At 36.1% G+C, this 15,710-nt stretch overlaps 1 protein-coding gene across 11 annotated transcripts in view; it reads right to left on the reverse strand.

Annotated features, from left to right (window-relative positions):
* The window catches only part of LOC111398667, a 33,741-nt gene extending 18,484 nt beyond the window's left edge, over positions 1-15,257 (reverse strand). For 2 of the 11 annotated variants that reach the window (XR_002703378.1, XR_002703376.1), the window contains exons 1-7: positions 13,422-15,257; positions 13,125-13,292; positions 11,861-12,122; positions 3,935-4,006; positions 3,752-3,820; positions 3,479-3,597; positions 3,299-3,385 (exon numbers count right to left, since the gene is read on the reverse strand). Coding sequence is in view for 5 of the 11 variants with exons in the window: in XM_023025688.1 (XP_022881456.1) it covers positions 3,299-3,342 (44 nt within the window). In the remaining 6 variants the exon portion in view is untranslated. Of the gene's footprint in view, positions 1-3,298; positions 3,386-3,459; positions 3,598-3,751; positions 3,821-3,934; positions 4,007-11,860; positions 12,123-12,217; positions 13,100-13,124; positions 13,293-13,421 lie in introns of those variants that run through there. The other 9 variants (XR_002703375.1, XR_002703377.1, XR_002703379.1 and 6 more) reach the window with 9 other exon arrangements.
* Positions 15,258-15,710: the final 453 nt, after the last annotated feature.

Consider the following 15,710-nt stretch of genomic DNA (forward strand, 5'->3'; position numbering starts at 1 on the left):
TCTAATGGAATAGCATGATCACTATCACGGCTTGGGGGTAACCCTGTTGGTTCTCTAAACACTTGCTGATGTTGCTGCAGGATCCGGGTAGAACACCCCTTTCTCCACTCAGCTTGGCTTCGCCTGAATGCTCCTTCCACTCTATCAAAACCCCTTGTCCTTCTTGTTGTAAGGCCTTCATCATTATCTTCAATGATACCCCTAATTTTTTAAGCCCGAGGTCTTCCTTTAATGTCTTTACTGATTCTCCCATTCGAAACCTCATTGTTAGATGCCTCCAATTAACCTCCATGTTCCCCAAACTCCCTAACCACTGCATCCCCAATACTACGTCGGTACTGCCCAACTCCAGCGGTAAAAAATCCTCGACTATAGTCAGCCCTTGCATCTTCAGAATTACCCTCCTGCAGATGCCTTTCCCCTACACAGACATTCCAGACCCCATCACTACTCCGTAATTGGTTGTTGCAACCATCGAAAGATCTAATTTCTGCACCTCATCCAATGATATAAAGTTGTAGGTTGCCCCACAATCTATCAGTACCGTGACTTCGCAACCCCCTACAGTCCTCTTTAGCTTCATTGTGCCCGGCATAGTCAGTCCAATTATAGAGTTGAGGGACAATTCGACTGTGTCACTCACCTCAATGGGTTGCTCTTCTTTCAGCCATTCATCCCCTTCCTCTTCGCCGGAGCCATTATCCTCTACAAGAAGCACCCTTAACTCGCAGTTTCAACACTGATGTCCCACAACAAACTTCTCATCGCACTTAAAACACAGTCCCTCGTCACGTCGGAGCTGCCATTCTGCATCGGTGAGCCTCTTCACCGGTGTGTCTCTCTTCACCGAGTTCGGCTTCTCACCCACTGTCAAGATCTTTGTGGGAAACCCTTTGAATCTCCTCGCATCTGGACGATTTGAAGAGAAGCTAGGCTTGCCAAATTTAAAGTTCATGGATTCCTAGATGTTCTTAAGGATGAGATTCTTATCTTCAATTTTCTTGGCCACTTCCATAATTAAGGCTAACCCCTTTGGGTCCAACAGCCTTACCACTGCCTTACTTCTGGTTTGAGCCCGTTAACAAAGGTGCTCTCAAGCACTTCGTCAGATACTCCCTTCAGAGGCGCAGCCAGTACCTCGAATTCTCGTCGGAAATCTACCACTTTCCCACTTCATTTTATGACCAAAAATTTCTCAGAGGTTTCCCTCTTGCGTTGGACGAAACCTCAACAGTAGTTGCTCCCGAAATTCCTGCCATGTCTGGATGGGGTTTCTAGCTTCCGTCCATTGGAACCAAGAAAAAGCATCACCCTCCAAACTAACCGCAACCGCCCCCAATTTCTCGTGTTCGAACAACCTATTTACTTCGAAGTACCTCACTACTTGAAACAGGCATCCATTTGGGTTTTCCCTACTGAAGATAGGCATATCCAGTTTTCTCACCCTTCGCCAACTCTCCTCCCACCCCCGACTACTAGCTGTAGTTAATCGATTTTCACTAGCCTTTCTAGCACCCTCTGATGCCTTCCCTTTACCTGGTGTTTGGTGGTTATTCTGGAAATGATCTGTAGGTATTGACTCCCCTGTAATACAACCGGACCCGCCTTCTTCCGCCTTTCTGCTGACATTTAGCTTCTGGTGGAAAAGTGTCGTAAGGTTTTTCTAGTTTTCCTCCATCGCTTGCAACCTTTCCTCCATGGTTAGCATCATCTTGGCAATTTGCTGGGTGAGTTGGTCTATTGACCTTTCCAACCCGGGTATTTTCATTTTCACTTTCTCCAGATCTTTCTCTTTGGTCTCCACCTTGTTGTCGGTCCTCTTCTGCGCCATTAGGATCGCTGCTCTAATACCAATTGATAGAATACTAATGAAAAGAACATGCTATTTTATTGAATTGAAAGTGATTACAGGAAAATGAAATGGCAGTGAAGCCTATAGAAGGCTATAAACAAGACTCTCGAGACTTTTACTCCAAAAAAGAATGACCTCCTAATACTCCTCTAACCCCTCTTATTTTGTTGACTCTTCTAACTGAAAGTTATCCCATATTCCCCCAAAACAGAATTTGGTTACCCCTTTCCCTCCACTTCCAAGATCCTCTTCTTCTCCCTTCTAGAATATGTGAGATGAATCGGTGGCCTAACAGATTGCAACAGAGAGAATGTGATGAGGAAGAGTAACAAGCACAGAATAATTATACTCGGAAAACTGACAATCGAAGCAGCTCATGTAAACTGCACGGACCCTGAGAAGCTACCGACAGTACCAAGGATTGCAGGAGTTGTGTTAGATGCAGCAATATTTTTGCAAATTTTGAAAGGTGCTCCTACTGGCAATAACTCCATCAAATTTAGCTCTCTCAATGTTTCCATTGCAAAGGAGGCGTATGTTGTCGGTTGGTTATTATAAAGTGCACAAATATTTGGAGTCATTAAATCTTGACCTAAATCCATGGGAAGCTAGTTTTAAATAAGAGATTAGAACTATACACAATTTATCCTATAAAGATAAAGGTTAACGCATTGTACAATCATCTTTTCATTACGCTATATCATCCTTTCAAATTAAAACCATTCACTTAGAGATTCTATAATGTTCCTTCCAGATAGTAGATAAAAGATTGAGGGAACATTTAAAAGGCGCCACTGGCCAAATGAAAATGACCTTTTCCATGAATTCAAAACAATATTTCAGAAGACTGTTGGATTGGCTATGAAAATTTCATGTTTCAAACAACTAAAAAATGGATTAAGAACTATCCAAACCCTAATGAATTAGTTCAAAAATTCAGAAACACAACCAACCAAGCAATTATTTAAGGATTTGCTGTTGATTTGAATTGACTAACAGGGAAATAAACAATTACAACAAGCGAAAATCTTTTAATCTATTTGGAGTTTTCATTATATTCAGTAATTTAATAGGATAAAGTAATCTATATTGGATAAATTAACAACTTGATATCTTAACAATGGGGCTTGAACTGTAATTTGAATTAAGATTTCTGATTTTAAAATGCATGTCATCAAGCCTTATCATGTCTCAGCTTAGATCTGAGTAAGGAATCAAAATCATATTTTAAGTGCAGGTTACCTTCCGCTCAGATAGACCCATCATTTATTTTATTCATAAATTTCTTAACCTCAGAACAAGCATCATCAAGATATATGTTAATAAGTTGTTCATTGCATCTCTACTTTTTTCTAAAGCATTGGATGACTTATCATCAATAAATTTGATTGCCTTGTAAGATTATCTTTTACCATGTTACACTTACAAGAAAGATATAGGACGAACCTGGCATGAAGTGACAGTTGTACGCCCACATAATGATTGGCCATTCATTCTATCAACATCATCAAAAACAACTCCTCCATTACTTCTCTGCATAATTTAAAAAGTAACATATTGCTCTATGAAATGCAACCAGTAGTTCCATTTAGAAGATATGTTAATACCATATAGAAGTTCACTGACATGAAATTGGGCATCACATTTCCTGTTGATTTGTAACAGGTTCCAACCATATCAGCAAGTGGAGAAGAATGCTCTTTGCAAGCCTCGTTTTGAACTGAAATCGTTGGGAAGTAGTTCATCTGAAAAAGAGGAATTTCTCGAATTGAGTGGCTTCAATTCCTTTCTGTTTGGGCACGAAATAGGTACCACCCCTAGACCCCCACCTCGAACAAATCATTTTATAAGATTTCTACTGCAAAAACACGTATCAATCATATTGACAAGCCATCACACCTTTACATAGTACTAGCGCTCATTGTCCACCTTGTACCTCAATCGGTATGCAATTCCTTCACCAGCCTCCTTCAAAGAATCAAAAGTAAAAACAAGCAATCTAAGATTATTTTGTACCATATCATTAACAGTGGGACAATTCTCATCCTTCTTAGGGTCATCTTACTGGTATCACTAATATACCTGTTTTTTCTGCAACTCATGGTTCATTTCTCTAAGCTTTAAGATTTTCTCTTCCAGTTCTAAGGCATATGCCTTTCGTAATGCCATAGGCATTAAGAAATTCATCAGCATTGTATTCCAATAAGTTGCAAAAAAGTCCCAATTCAAGTGTTAAAAATAAATAGTGCCATCTAACTGGGTGAAATGGAGAATATCCAGACATTGTATATTACATCAATTTCTCATAACTTTCTCAAGTAATATATTCCAAAAGCATCGTTAAGTGAAAATTGAATATCGCCTAATTGCCCCCAAAAACCAAAGGAATATATGATCCTGTTTAATTCAACCATTAATGTCACCCACATCACTAAACTATATTACAAATGAATATGCATTCATGAAAATTGGAAAATTAAAGGAATATGTGAAAACCACATGTACTAGTGGAAAATTAATAAACGTAATATATAAAATTTAAGTCGCCTAATCGCTATGGAAATAACATTCGAACAAAATACATTTATATGACGATGTGTGCGTAGAATAAAAACTGAAAAATAATCCTACTTAAACCATATATTAACGACATCACAACAGGTAGAAATGTAAATTATTACATGAGAAGATGAAATTTAACATGTTCTGCAGCATTAAACAAATCATAGATACCGGTGGAAAACTAAAAATCTGAATACAAAATGACACTAGAAAATTAACTAAGGTAAAAAATAATAATAATAATAATAATAATAATAGCAATCAACATGGATATTGCGTAGACTAGCATCAATGATTCCCTAGTCATTTCTAATCAAAGTAATATAAACTAAAGGATAAATTAAAGCAAAAGTACTGGGTAAATATCTTAAAAAGGATCTGATTTAATATGTGTAAAATGTATGTATTCTTCCTGAAAACTATATTGTGAATATCCTGTCCACCATAGACTACATATTCCAAAACATCATTAAGTGAAAATTGGCTAGGTGGAATGATCAACTCTCTAGTCACCAATAACATAGTTATTGAACTCGACCCAATGGTCAACCCGAGAAAGTCATCGGGTCACCGGGTCAATGGTTGAACCGGTAGGTCATTGTTAGATCATAATTTAATTAAATATATTTTTGGGAAAAAAAGGGCTAAATCTAGTATATACATATACATATATATGTAGTGAAATGATCTATGGGTACCGATGCTTAGCTTATGTTAAGCAATGGTGACATGTCACAACAATTAATTGATGAATCATTAAATTCATAGGCCTTACAATTAACATATTCACCAATTAATTGTTGTGACATGTCACCGATACTTAATAAGCTAAGCACCGTACCCATTAAATTATTTCCCTATATATGTATATATATACATATATATGTGCATAGATTTGTTTGGCTTCCATGCTTCAAGAAGTTTCACTTGCTTCCTAGATGGTTAAGAACCTAAATTCTCATGTAGGAAACCTAGGTTTGAATCATTCTATTTGCAAATTGGAAAAAATGAATTTTACATTGTACTTTGTAAATTGAAATATATATATATTTGCTACATATTATAGACTAAAAGTGAGTACACTCCAAAATGGTAGAGGACATGACATTCCAAAGAAAAGACCAGGGTTCGAATTAGCTTCTTTGCAAATTGATAAAAAAAAAAAAAAAAAACGAATTACAATTTACCTTGGTGACCAGCCGGTTCAAAGTGTGAATCGGATCTGGTACCTCTTAAGCCTATCCGGTTCAGGTGGATTTTGAACGGTTCAACCGGTTCTTGGCTAGTTCATTTGTCAACTCGGACCGAATCACAATCCTGTTCAACAGTTCCCGATCCAATTTTAATAACTATAACCAAGAGCTCCTTTCTCTAGTATCCTTTTTTGCTAAAATTGAAGAAGGAATGTGGTTTGTATCATGAACTACAAAGAGACAAATTTATCTCTATTTTTTCCATCAATAATTAACAAATCATCCGTTATTTTTAGAAATCTTGAAAGCATTGATACCCCATATTCTGAAACACTCAAAAACCTCCCGTACATTTTGTAGTATGCTCGAGGAAACTTGATTAGAGATAAACTTCCCCAATACAAACTACAAGTTGTCCATTCAAATCATTTAGATCTCTCTGGGCTGTACCTAGGAGGTCAACTCATTATATTCACTAGAAGCAATGTATATGCTGAAACTTTGCCCTTCTTCATTTGAACGGGGAATCACTGTTTTATCTTGATGTACAATCCCTTCCTCAAGAGCTACGCTAGACCAGTCCCATAGATAGAGCATGCATTCCTCAGAGTGGATGAGACTTTTACCCAAGATGGAATAACGACGATAATTGTGTATTCATGTGGACTTAGAATATGAAGTACAGGAGCAAATCTACGTCTCTCGAGAATAACAAGATAGATGACAACCGGCAATTGTCCACAGCAAAAAAGAATATATCAACCAAAATTGTCTTGTCGACAACATCCTTTCTCCCGTTGGGAACATGTACAAGTTTGGTATCGGTATTCTCCGCGAAATTACATTAAAATTTTCGTATACTGAAGAAACAGTCACTGATTTATTAATTGTAGGATGAGCTCGCAAACTCATCCCAATGTTACCAGCAATATCCTCTAGCCACACATCTCTTAGACGGGACAACTCTCAATGTCCAAAAGGATGGCAACAGGACCTCTTATAGACAAAAATTTAAAAGCAATGATCATTAAAAAAATCATGTAATCCCAGCAAATAAAAAAGAATCCTCACTTTCCCTTCGATTTCTTTAATAAAATTCATATACAAATTTCTGTTTCTACCTTTACCTTAAAAGACACAACCAGCCAAGTGCTATTCATTTAGGCAACAGAGTGTTCATACCTGTTTTTCTCAAACTAGTTCATCATTGTAGTGAAACTGGTTCACTGTTCATCCAAAATATCTTATTATTGTTTACTATTTAGCTTCTTATTAGATAAGAAAAGATCAGAGTAATTTCATTCCTTCTTCTTCGAACAAAAAACCCTAGCAGTAGTGACACTATCCTTCAAGCTATAGCTCTACCAGTTCAATGGGACAACTTGATTAGATTCACAGATTGTAGCCAATTGATCATAGGCAGGTTTTCACGAGATTGACTTTTGTAAAACTTGGTCAGGGCTTGTCCACTAGACTGGATTTGTGTTCACCAGCATACCTCAAGGAGCTCTCCAAATCACATACATTTCATTTATTTATACTTGGTTATGATTTAATTTCAATTTTAGGCTCCATTTCCATTGAAATTTTGAGCTGTGTCTAGCTAGAGTGTTTTACTAGCGTCTTAGGGCGAGTCTTTTGATGGACTAAATACTAAGGAAAAAAATGCTTTATATGCAATTTAGTTTTTTAGAAGGTTTGTTTACATTGTACATTTTTTTTGTTTTTTTATTTGGTACAATGCCTTCAGGTTTATATGTTTGACTAAAGATATATATTGTATATGAATTTTATGAAAGCAAACGAGGGAACATGAAGATTATTTTTGATCGGCTGAGATCAGATGATTATTTTAATGATTATTGCTTTTAAATTTCTGTCAATACAGGACCTCGCTACCATCCTTTCGGATATTAAGAACTACCCCATGCCAAGAGATGTGCATCCAAAGGATATTGTTGGTAACATTATGATGGGTTTAGAAACTCATCCTACAATTAATGGACCAGTAGCCGTATTTTCAGTATACAGAGATTTTAATGCAATTTCGAAGCGAATAATAGAGGGGGGGTCAAATGACCGATATCAAGTTTGAACACTTTCCCAACGAGAAAAATGATGCCATTGATAAGGCAATTTAGGAAGATATGTTCCCTTTTACTTTAGACAATCGACAGCCATCATCTATCATGTTAATCTCGATGAACGTAGATTTTGCTTCTGCACTACATATTTTAAGTCAACGTGAATACACAATTATCGTTGTTATTCCATATTAGGTGAAAGTCTCGTCTACTCTGAGGAATGCAGGTAACTATGTATGGGATTGGTCTAGCGTGGCCCCTGGGGAAGGGTTTGTGCAACGGGATAAAATAGCGACACCCCGTCAAATGATGAAGAAAATGCAACGTGTACACCGGACAAAGTTTCAACAGGTACATATGCTTCTAGTGAGCATAATGAGTTGACCCCAAGGTACAATCCCCCAAGAGATCTAAATGGTTTAAAGGGACAACTTGTTAAGTCGCTAAAATTGTCAGGAGGAAGTTTATCTCTAATTAAGCTTCCTCGAGCATACCAGAAAATGTAGGCGAGGTCTTTGTGTGATTCAGAATACGGGGCATCAAAACTTTCAAGACTTTTAAGAAGAATGGATGATTTATTGATTATTGAGGAAAAAGACAGATTTGTCTATCTCTGTAGTTCAAAAAGCAGACCATATATTCCTTCAATTTTAGCAAAAAATACTAGAGAGAGGAACACTTTGTGACTAGAAAGTTGATCATTTCACTTAGTCGATTTTCAATTTTCATTTAATGATACTTTTGGAATGTGTAGTCATCATTTTTTGTAAACTATGGTAGCAATAGTTTTAGAAAAATGCTCCCCCAATAGAGCTCTGAACAGTCCATTGAAATACCAACACATTTGGTTAAGGATCCTAAGGTAAATCTTCTCACATAGTTTAAGTTCCTTTATTTGAAACTTTGATCCACAATAAATCAAAACCATTAACTTTAAATATTTGTTTATCAATTTTTTAATCAAAACTAAAAGCACATAATGGCCTTTCAAACTCTTTCTTCCATTATTAAAAAAGAAAAAGAAAAAAAAAAGATTACTAAATTTAATTCATTCAAGTTCTAATATTTTAAAATCTCAAATGTAGCACATTCCAGAATATATAAATGAAAGATGTACAATATTGAATTTCTAAACATACAGCTGCTCCCTTCTTTTGAAAAAGGAACACCATTTCAATTTCTTTAATGAATTCTATATCCAAATCCATTGCTCTCGTGCATTATACTCTCAAATAGTTTAAACTTCATTTTCCTTTTTCAAGCTTGACAACTTTCTGCCTCACACAACAGCTTTCCAGTTCCTTTCAGTTCTTGTAGTTAAATTCTGTGTATTTCGTATGTATAATAAAAAAGAACTCAAAAAAGTGCCCATCTAGATTTATACATAACAAGAATATATTCCACCAACGAAAACTTAAGGTTTCGGCCTTAATTTGTTCATAATATATGCATTATAAAAAAAAAAAAAGCACAAAACTTCACTATTTCATTTAAGATTAACATTCCATTTCAATACTCATTTCCAAATCCTAAAAATATTTTCGTTATATTAAATTCTTTTCTGTCCTATCTTATAAAACCTTACCATAATATCTTTCAACTTAATTTTTATGCATGGGAACAAAATCCAGCTACTTTATTCGAGAACTCCATCGCAGCTTTCGAAGACATCTTACTACCACAGAAGACATACCTCATCTCAAATGCACAAGTTAAGGAAACAAATAAAAATTATAGAGCCCAACTTGGTGACATCCAATGGACAATCAATGCAAACACCACCGTTGAAGTTAATGAACAATTTAAATATCTCCTTTCATCAGTTTACAACTTCATATCATTCGAAAATCTTAAACCATACATGATAAAAATGCCGAAATTAGTAAGTATTTGCAATCCTATTAATATCTTACACTTCATTACTCTTATCTTAAACATATATTACAAACTATACTAATTACTAACCCATATTATTTCTTGTAGGCATCATTGGAATAGCAATCGACATATTCCCCAAAAGAGTAATTCAAATTCGTGACAACCAATCAACAGTACAAGATGTCATTCTCATGAACGAAAGGTTAGACATTTACTATTGCCAACACTAAAATAACTCTTTTCGTTATCACATTAAATATAGCTAAAAACCTTACAAGTTAGAAACACATATGCTTCGGATGTGGGACAATTTTGTCACAAATGAATGTAATACCATCTACAACACAATCACCAAAAAGCCAGTTCTTGTGAGCAATAGATTAAGAGTAACTTCTTTCAATGGTAAATTGACTCATCCATGCACACAATTATACCAACACATGAATTTAAACCTTACACTAAAAGCTCAATTCAATCTCTATTTACGTATATCTTTCTCTACAAAAATCAACTCATCAATACTCATTAATCCCCCATTTTTAAGCAAGTTCTTGTACTAAACACTGGTATATTCTTTCACTTATTCACTTACATACTTATATCAATTGTAACTATAATTCTTAATTTCCTTCTTTACTTTTTAACAAATTCATTCTAACATCAACATTAGGCTAGAGAACAATATGAACACAATAAATTACATCTTGACAAGAAAAGCTTATATCTTTCCCCGCATCTACCACCATTTGTTGTCCACCGAAAGAAAAGTTAGTCAACATTAAACAACTACAGCAACTCCAACATATGGTACACCAAATTACTACACCTTCTCACTTACATAACATTTCACATCTATCCTAACACACATTTTTTTACAAGTTATTTTATACATTGCAACATAGACACTCTGGACAAAAGCAAATGTCACATTGGCTGAAATAATCCAACCACCATGGTAACTATCATGTGACAATTGCCATAAATCTACAAGTGCAGCTGTGAACGAAACTTATTTCTGTAGATTATTCAAGCACAATTACGCTATACCAACTCCAAGGTAAGATTATAATCATGTTACAAATACATCATCTATGTAAATAAATGCATTATTTATTATCTAATGATCATCAAATAGACCCCAAAACACTTACAATTATTCCACTTCCATTCTAATAGAGCAAGAGCAATCGTTCAATTATAAGACTCCATAGGCTCAATCACAGCATCAGTTATTGGAAATCCAACGAAACATTCTCAAATGCCCAGCAACAGAACTGATGAAACAAAGTTCAGGGGTACTTGTCTAAAAATTACATTTTTCTACCTACTCCCCCCCAAGTTTGATAGAAACATATGGATTCTTACTCGCACTGTAGATACAGTATGGAATGAATTGAATCATTAACATAAATGATTTTAAGACATTTAACTACAAGATTTTATTTATTGAAGTATGCTTTGGAATACCTTTTTTGTGATCTTGTCAACTTTATCAATATAAACTATGTTTTGTTGTGCAGCCGAAAAATTATAGTCAGCAACCAGAAATAAAATATGACCAGGAATGACTAACTGGAATGTATATGTAAAACATATTTCGCCCAAAAAACGAAAAGGAAAAACATATAAATTCCTCAACATAACACATTCGAACAAACCCAAGCAGGTGGCAACGAAAACATATGGGAATAACCATCATGACTATCAATTGGCTCAATACTCCCACTCTCTAAATAAAACACTCCGATACTGCGACTCTTCCATTCCCAATCATCTTCCCTGCCACGAAAGAACTCATCTGTAAAAAAAATATAGAATTACCTTTACACTCATTATACCCAAACATCTCCGAAGCAGAAGCTCCATGTACAATTCCAAGAACAACATCTCACCCAAATTAGTCACTTCGACCCATTTTTCATTTGTTATCATCCAACCTAAAAACTTTGATCTTACCATCCTCTCACTCCTAACAAAATCAAATTCCTAGAACTCAAAATCCTCAATGTACTCCAAATCACTATTTGGGCCAGCAGCCAAATACTTATCCACTAACAACAGATTATTTTAATCATCTCATTTTTCTCTTCGTCCATATTTTCAGCCTCTTTTTAGAATTTTGAAACAATATTCAAAATGTAAGAAATACTTAAATATGGATTAAAGATATACACATCATATATGGCAAAAGCACCATACAAATTTCAATTGCTCTCTTAAATTTTAGATTATAGACACATGAACCAAGCAGCAAAAATTCAAGAAACCTACGTGCACAATTCATTATTTACCTGTAAATTTTAGCTATGGCAAGCTTTGCACTGCTCTACATCTATGATTGTTGCCGAATGGACGTCGCTGTAGAGGGAAGTAATCTTTCTGGCCTTTCCTAGTATATATGCGGTATAGAAGTGAACAAAGTTAAATAAGAAAAAAGAATCATACTCTATAAAAGCACCATCCTCCATTGTACGCATCAGAAAACAGTCCCCTATGCGTCACTAGTAGCACCACTACCCTCCATTTTGTACTTCGAAGAGTTGGAACTTGGAACTGACAATAGAAAAATGCTGAGAGAACGAAAAAAACATAGACAATAGCAACAAATTGAACAAATAATACACAACAAGAACATCAAAGGAACATACTTAAGCTATCTTGTATTCGATTTCTCAAAAGCTCAGACAAACAAAATAAAATAAAAGCAGATTCAACAATTGAAGTGAAGAAACCGTAACAAATCTAAGGTTGGTAACCAAGAAATCATGACAAATACAACGTCTAGAAATTGGGAGTGCTCTTGAAAGGGAAAACAAGAGTAGAAGTGTTTGGGAAAGGAAAAAGTAATTGCAAAGGTTAGGTGATGAGATATTTAGTGAACACTATTAGAACAAAGAAAAACTCGATTGTGAACAGTAATTTATTCGGATTGTGTGTGAGATGGAGAACTCATAAATGAATAGTGGAGGAGTAAAGTGGGAGAGGGAACTCGCAGATGAACAGTTCTTTGATATTGCCTCTTTTAAAGGAACTAGTGTGACACACATGCAAAGCCCGCGACACTGTGTAGTTGACCACGTAATAGCATAAATATTTTGATAAGCCTCCAATCAAGTACACTTATTCTAGATGGGCTAGGAAGGGTTGAGGAGAAGTTGGCAGCAACAAGATTCCGTTAACATGGCACGCTGACGTGGACAGATTAGTTACAAGAGGTCTATAAATATAGAGCGAGCAGGAAGGACTGAGGCAGGCAAAAAAATTATTGAGTAGAAGTATGGAATAGGAGAGTAGTAGCCCTCTCAATAGAGCCTTTGTTGTTTCTAGCCGTCTCAAAAGGCTATTTGTTATTTCTTTCATTGTTGTATTCTCTTTTAATTACATCAATATACTGCTGGCACTTGATTTTTATAGCAATACTTTCTAATTACAGTTAGATTCCTAACAAAATGGTATCAAAGCACGTCAATCTTATGGCCCAAAAGAAGATAGAAATCAGAGTGGAAGTAATGGAGAAGACGCTAAACTAATTGAAATCTGAGCTCAAACGCTTACCAGGCCTAGAGATCCCAGTGGAACACCTCAAACAGAGCATGACAAAGATGCTGCAATCCATGGAAGATACACAGAAAACTTTGGCAACTCTTATTTTTCCAAAAGCAACCATGAACAAAGCTATGGAGGGAGATAGATCTGGAAGTGTTTCGGAGGTTCAGTCACCACCTAATGTTCACAAGGGACCCGTGGGAGATCAGCAGTAGCGAGACCGAGGCAAAATGACAGAAGAAACAGGGAAAACTGGGAAATATCAAGAGGGAAACATCTGGAGACTAATAAGGAAGTTTAAGTTACCAATATTTAGTGGAGATAACTCAAGACAGGTGGCTGTACCGCTTGGAGAGGATCTTCTCCAATAATCTGTTGTCGGAGGCTAATATTTTCAAGAAGATTTCAGCATAGAAATCAGAGGAAATAGAGAAAGATTACACGCGGGACCCTGAGATTTTAACTCCAACTGTGCAAAATTTCCCGAAGCAGATGAGAATGAGGCGACGAGACGCAGTGAAAGAAGATGGTGATCTTCGATCCAGGTCTGTTACTGCTGCTGCTGCAGAGCGTGATGTAGGTGGTGGTGGGAAGTGCTTGGTTAATGGGTTGATTCAAGGGATTATAGTGGAAGAAATGTTACTAAAATTTAGTTGCTCGGGACTGTGTTATAGAGGTTGCCCAACAACTAGACTGCAAAGTTCCAAATAACAAAGCACGGGAGGGATGGGCCCGAATTTGGAAAAGGAAGATAACCCAAAAATAATTGTTTACAACCCTAGAACCCATCCGATTGCTTGTCTCAATCCCCTGTTAACACCAATATGCTGCAATCAGCAGCTCCATCAATTCCAAAACCAAATTCCACTAATTTCAAACAATTTTCCCTTGCTAAATTTCAAATAAAGGGGGGAACTAATTCGAGTATCCAGTGCAACGGGTACTACAACACCACGAGGTATTACTACAGAAGAAAAGAGTGTTACAGGACAGGAAAAACAAGTTGGAAAGATTGGAAATTCGTTGACAATGGATTTGAATGGGTCGGTGGCAGCAAAGATGCAGAGGTAGTTAACAACGACAATGGCGTGGAGATTGGCGGTAGGTTGGGATCTTTAATTAATTTTGTCATTTGATTAATTGTGCTAAAGACCATAAAAGGGCAGTTTGCACAAAAGAAAGTAAGTTATTGATCTATGGCGGGGTTACCAAGCATAGTATTCTACTTGGCCGGGTTCATTTATTGAAAAACTCGCAAGAGGGTGCAACCAGTTATCGAATCTTCGTGGACAAAATGCTATACAAGATCCATCAGTTTATTCCAATAACAAGGTATTTAGTGCAATCACTTCCCACATTCCCAATTGCTATCCAGCAGTTTTCTATTGTTAAGCTTCAATCAAAGAATTTGCTGCTGGAAATATTTTTCCCTTCACCATGGACGATTGAAGGAAAAAGATTTGTGAACCAATCTCGGTTTCTAAAATCGCTATTGAAGGAGGATTTAAGATCTAAATTGGGGAATGGAGTCATTGGCATGCTTTAAGCACAATGGGCTGACTCAAACAAGGAGCTGGCCCAGCTGGTGGGAAATGCAATGATGTCAATCTACCACAATCTACTATTTCAAATACAGAATTCCTTTGCGGGGATATACAATAAGCGAAACGATTATACCATTGGTGGCAGGAGAAGAATCCAATCAAGCATAAAAATAAGGGGCTACAATGTTTGGTGGTCAATAAAAACTCTGATGGAAAAGAGAACAAATTGGAGGAATCAGGTATAGAGGAAGTCCACGAAGGAAATGGGGCGCCAAGTCACAAAGGGAATTTGTGCGCCCATTGAAGTCCAATAATGGTAGTAGGATTTTGATTGGGGATTATGCTGCCTAAATCGAGTCACAATCTAGAGAGAGAAGTCAGGGGAGTAGTGAAGATCTGAGTGTCATAATAATGCAATCGCGCCTTGACAACATCAATAGACTGGGCCCTAATATTGCATGTCTATTGCTCATATTTGATACTAATAGTCCAGTAAAGCATACAATACTTCAGCTAAAATCTCATTACAATTTCTTGGAAGTTATCCTTGATATGTTGGAAAATTTAAAAGTCCATTTGTGTTGGGTGCAACATACAATAGAATTGGTGGCACTGTACATTATCTAAAATTAGGTTTTGAAATTAAGCTGGGCATTGCACTATCTACAAGGGGATTGTATCTGATAGGGGTGAGCGCGATTCAATTTGGACAGTCTGTGCTATATTTTCAACTCAGGCCATTTTATGTGGTTTGAAATTTTTCCAAACCAAACAAAATCATTATATTTTTCGAACCAAATCAAATCATAATTTGCAATTTGGTTCGATTTTAATCCACAATTTATCTATTAACATTATAGTAATATATTTAACATAAGTTAACATATAAGTTTAAACGATAACTTATAATATTAAATGTAAAATTACATTCATATTTTACCATTAAACCCATAAATAAATTATTTTCAAAGCCAAGACACTGAATAGGTGGTAGATACTATAGCATCTTACCACGCCACTCCACACCGAGACTTCTTCAAAACATATATAA

This window comes from Olea europaea, chromosome 8 (assembly GCF_002742605.1).
Source record: "Olea europaea var. sylvestris chromosome 8, O_europaea_v1, whole genome shotgun sequence".
Taxonomy (NCBI): domain Eukaryota; kingdom Viridiplantae; phylum Streptophyta; class Magnoliopsida; order Lamiales; family Oleaceae; genus Olea; species Olea europaea.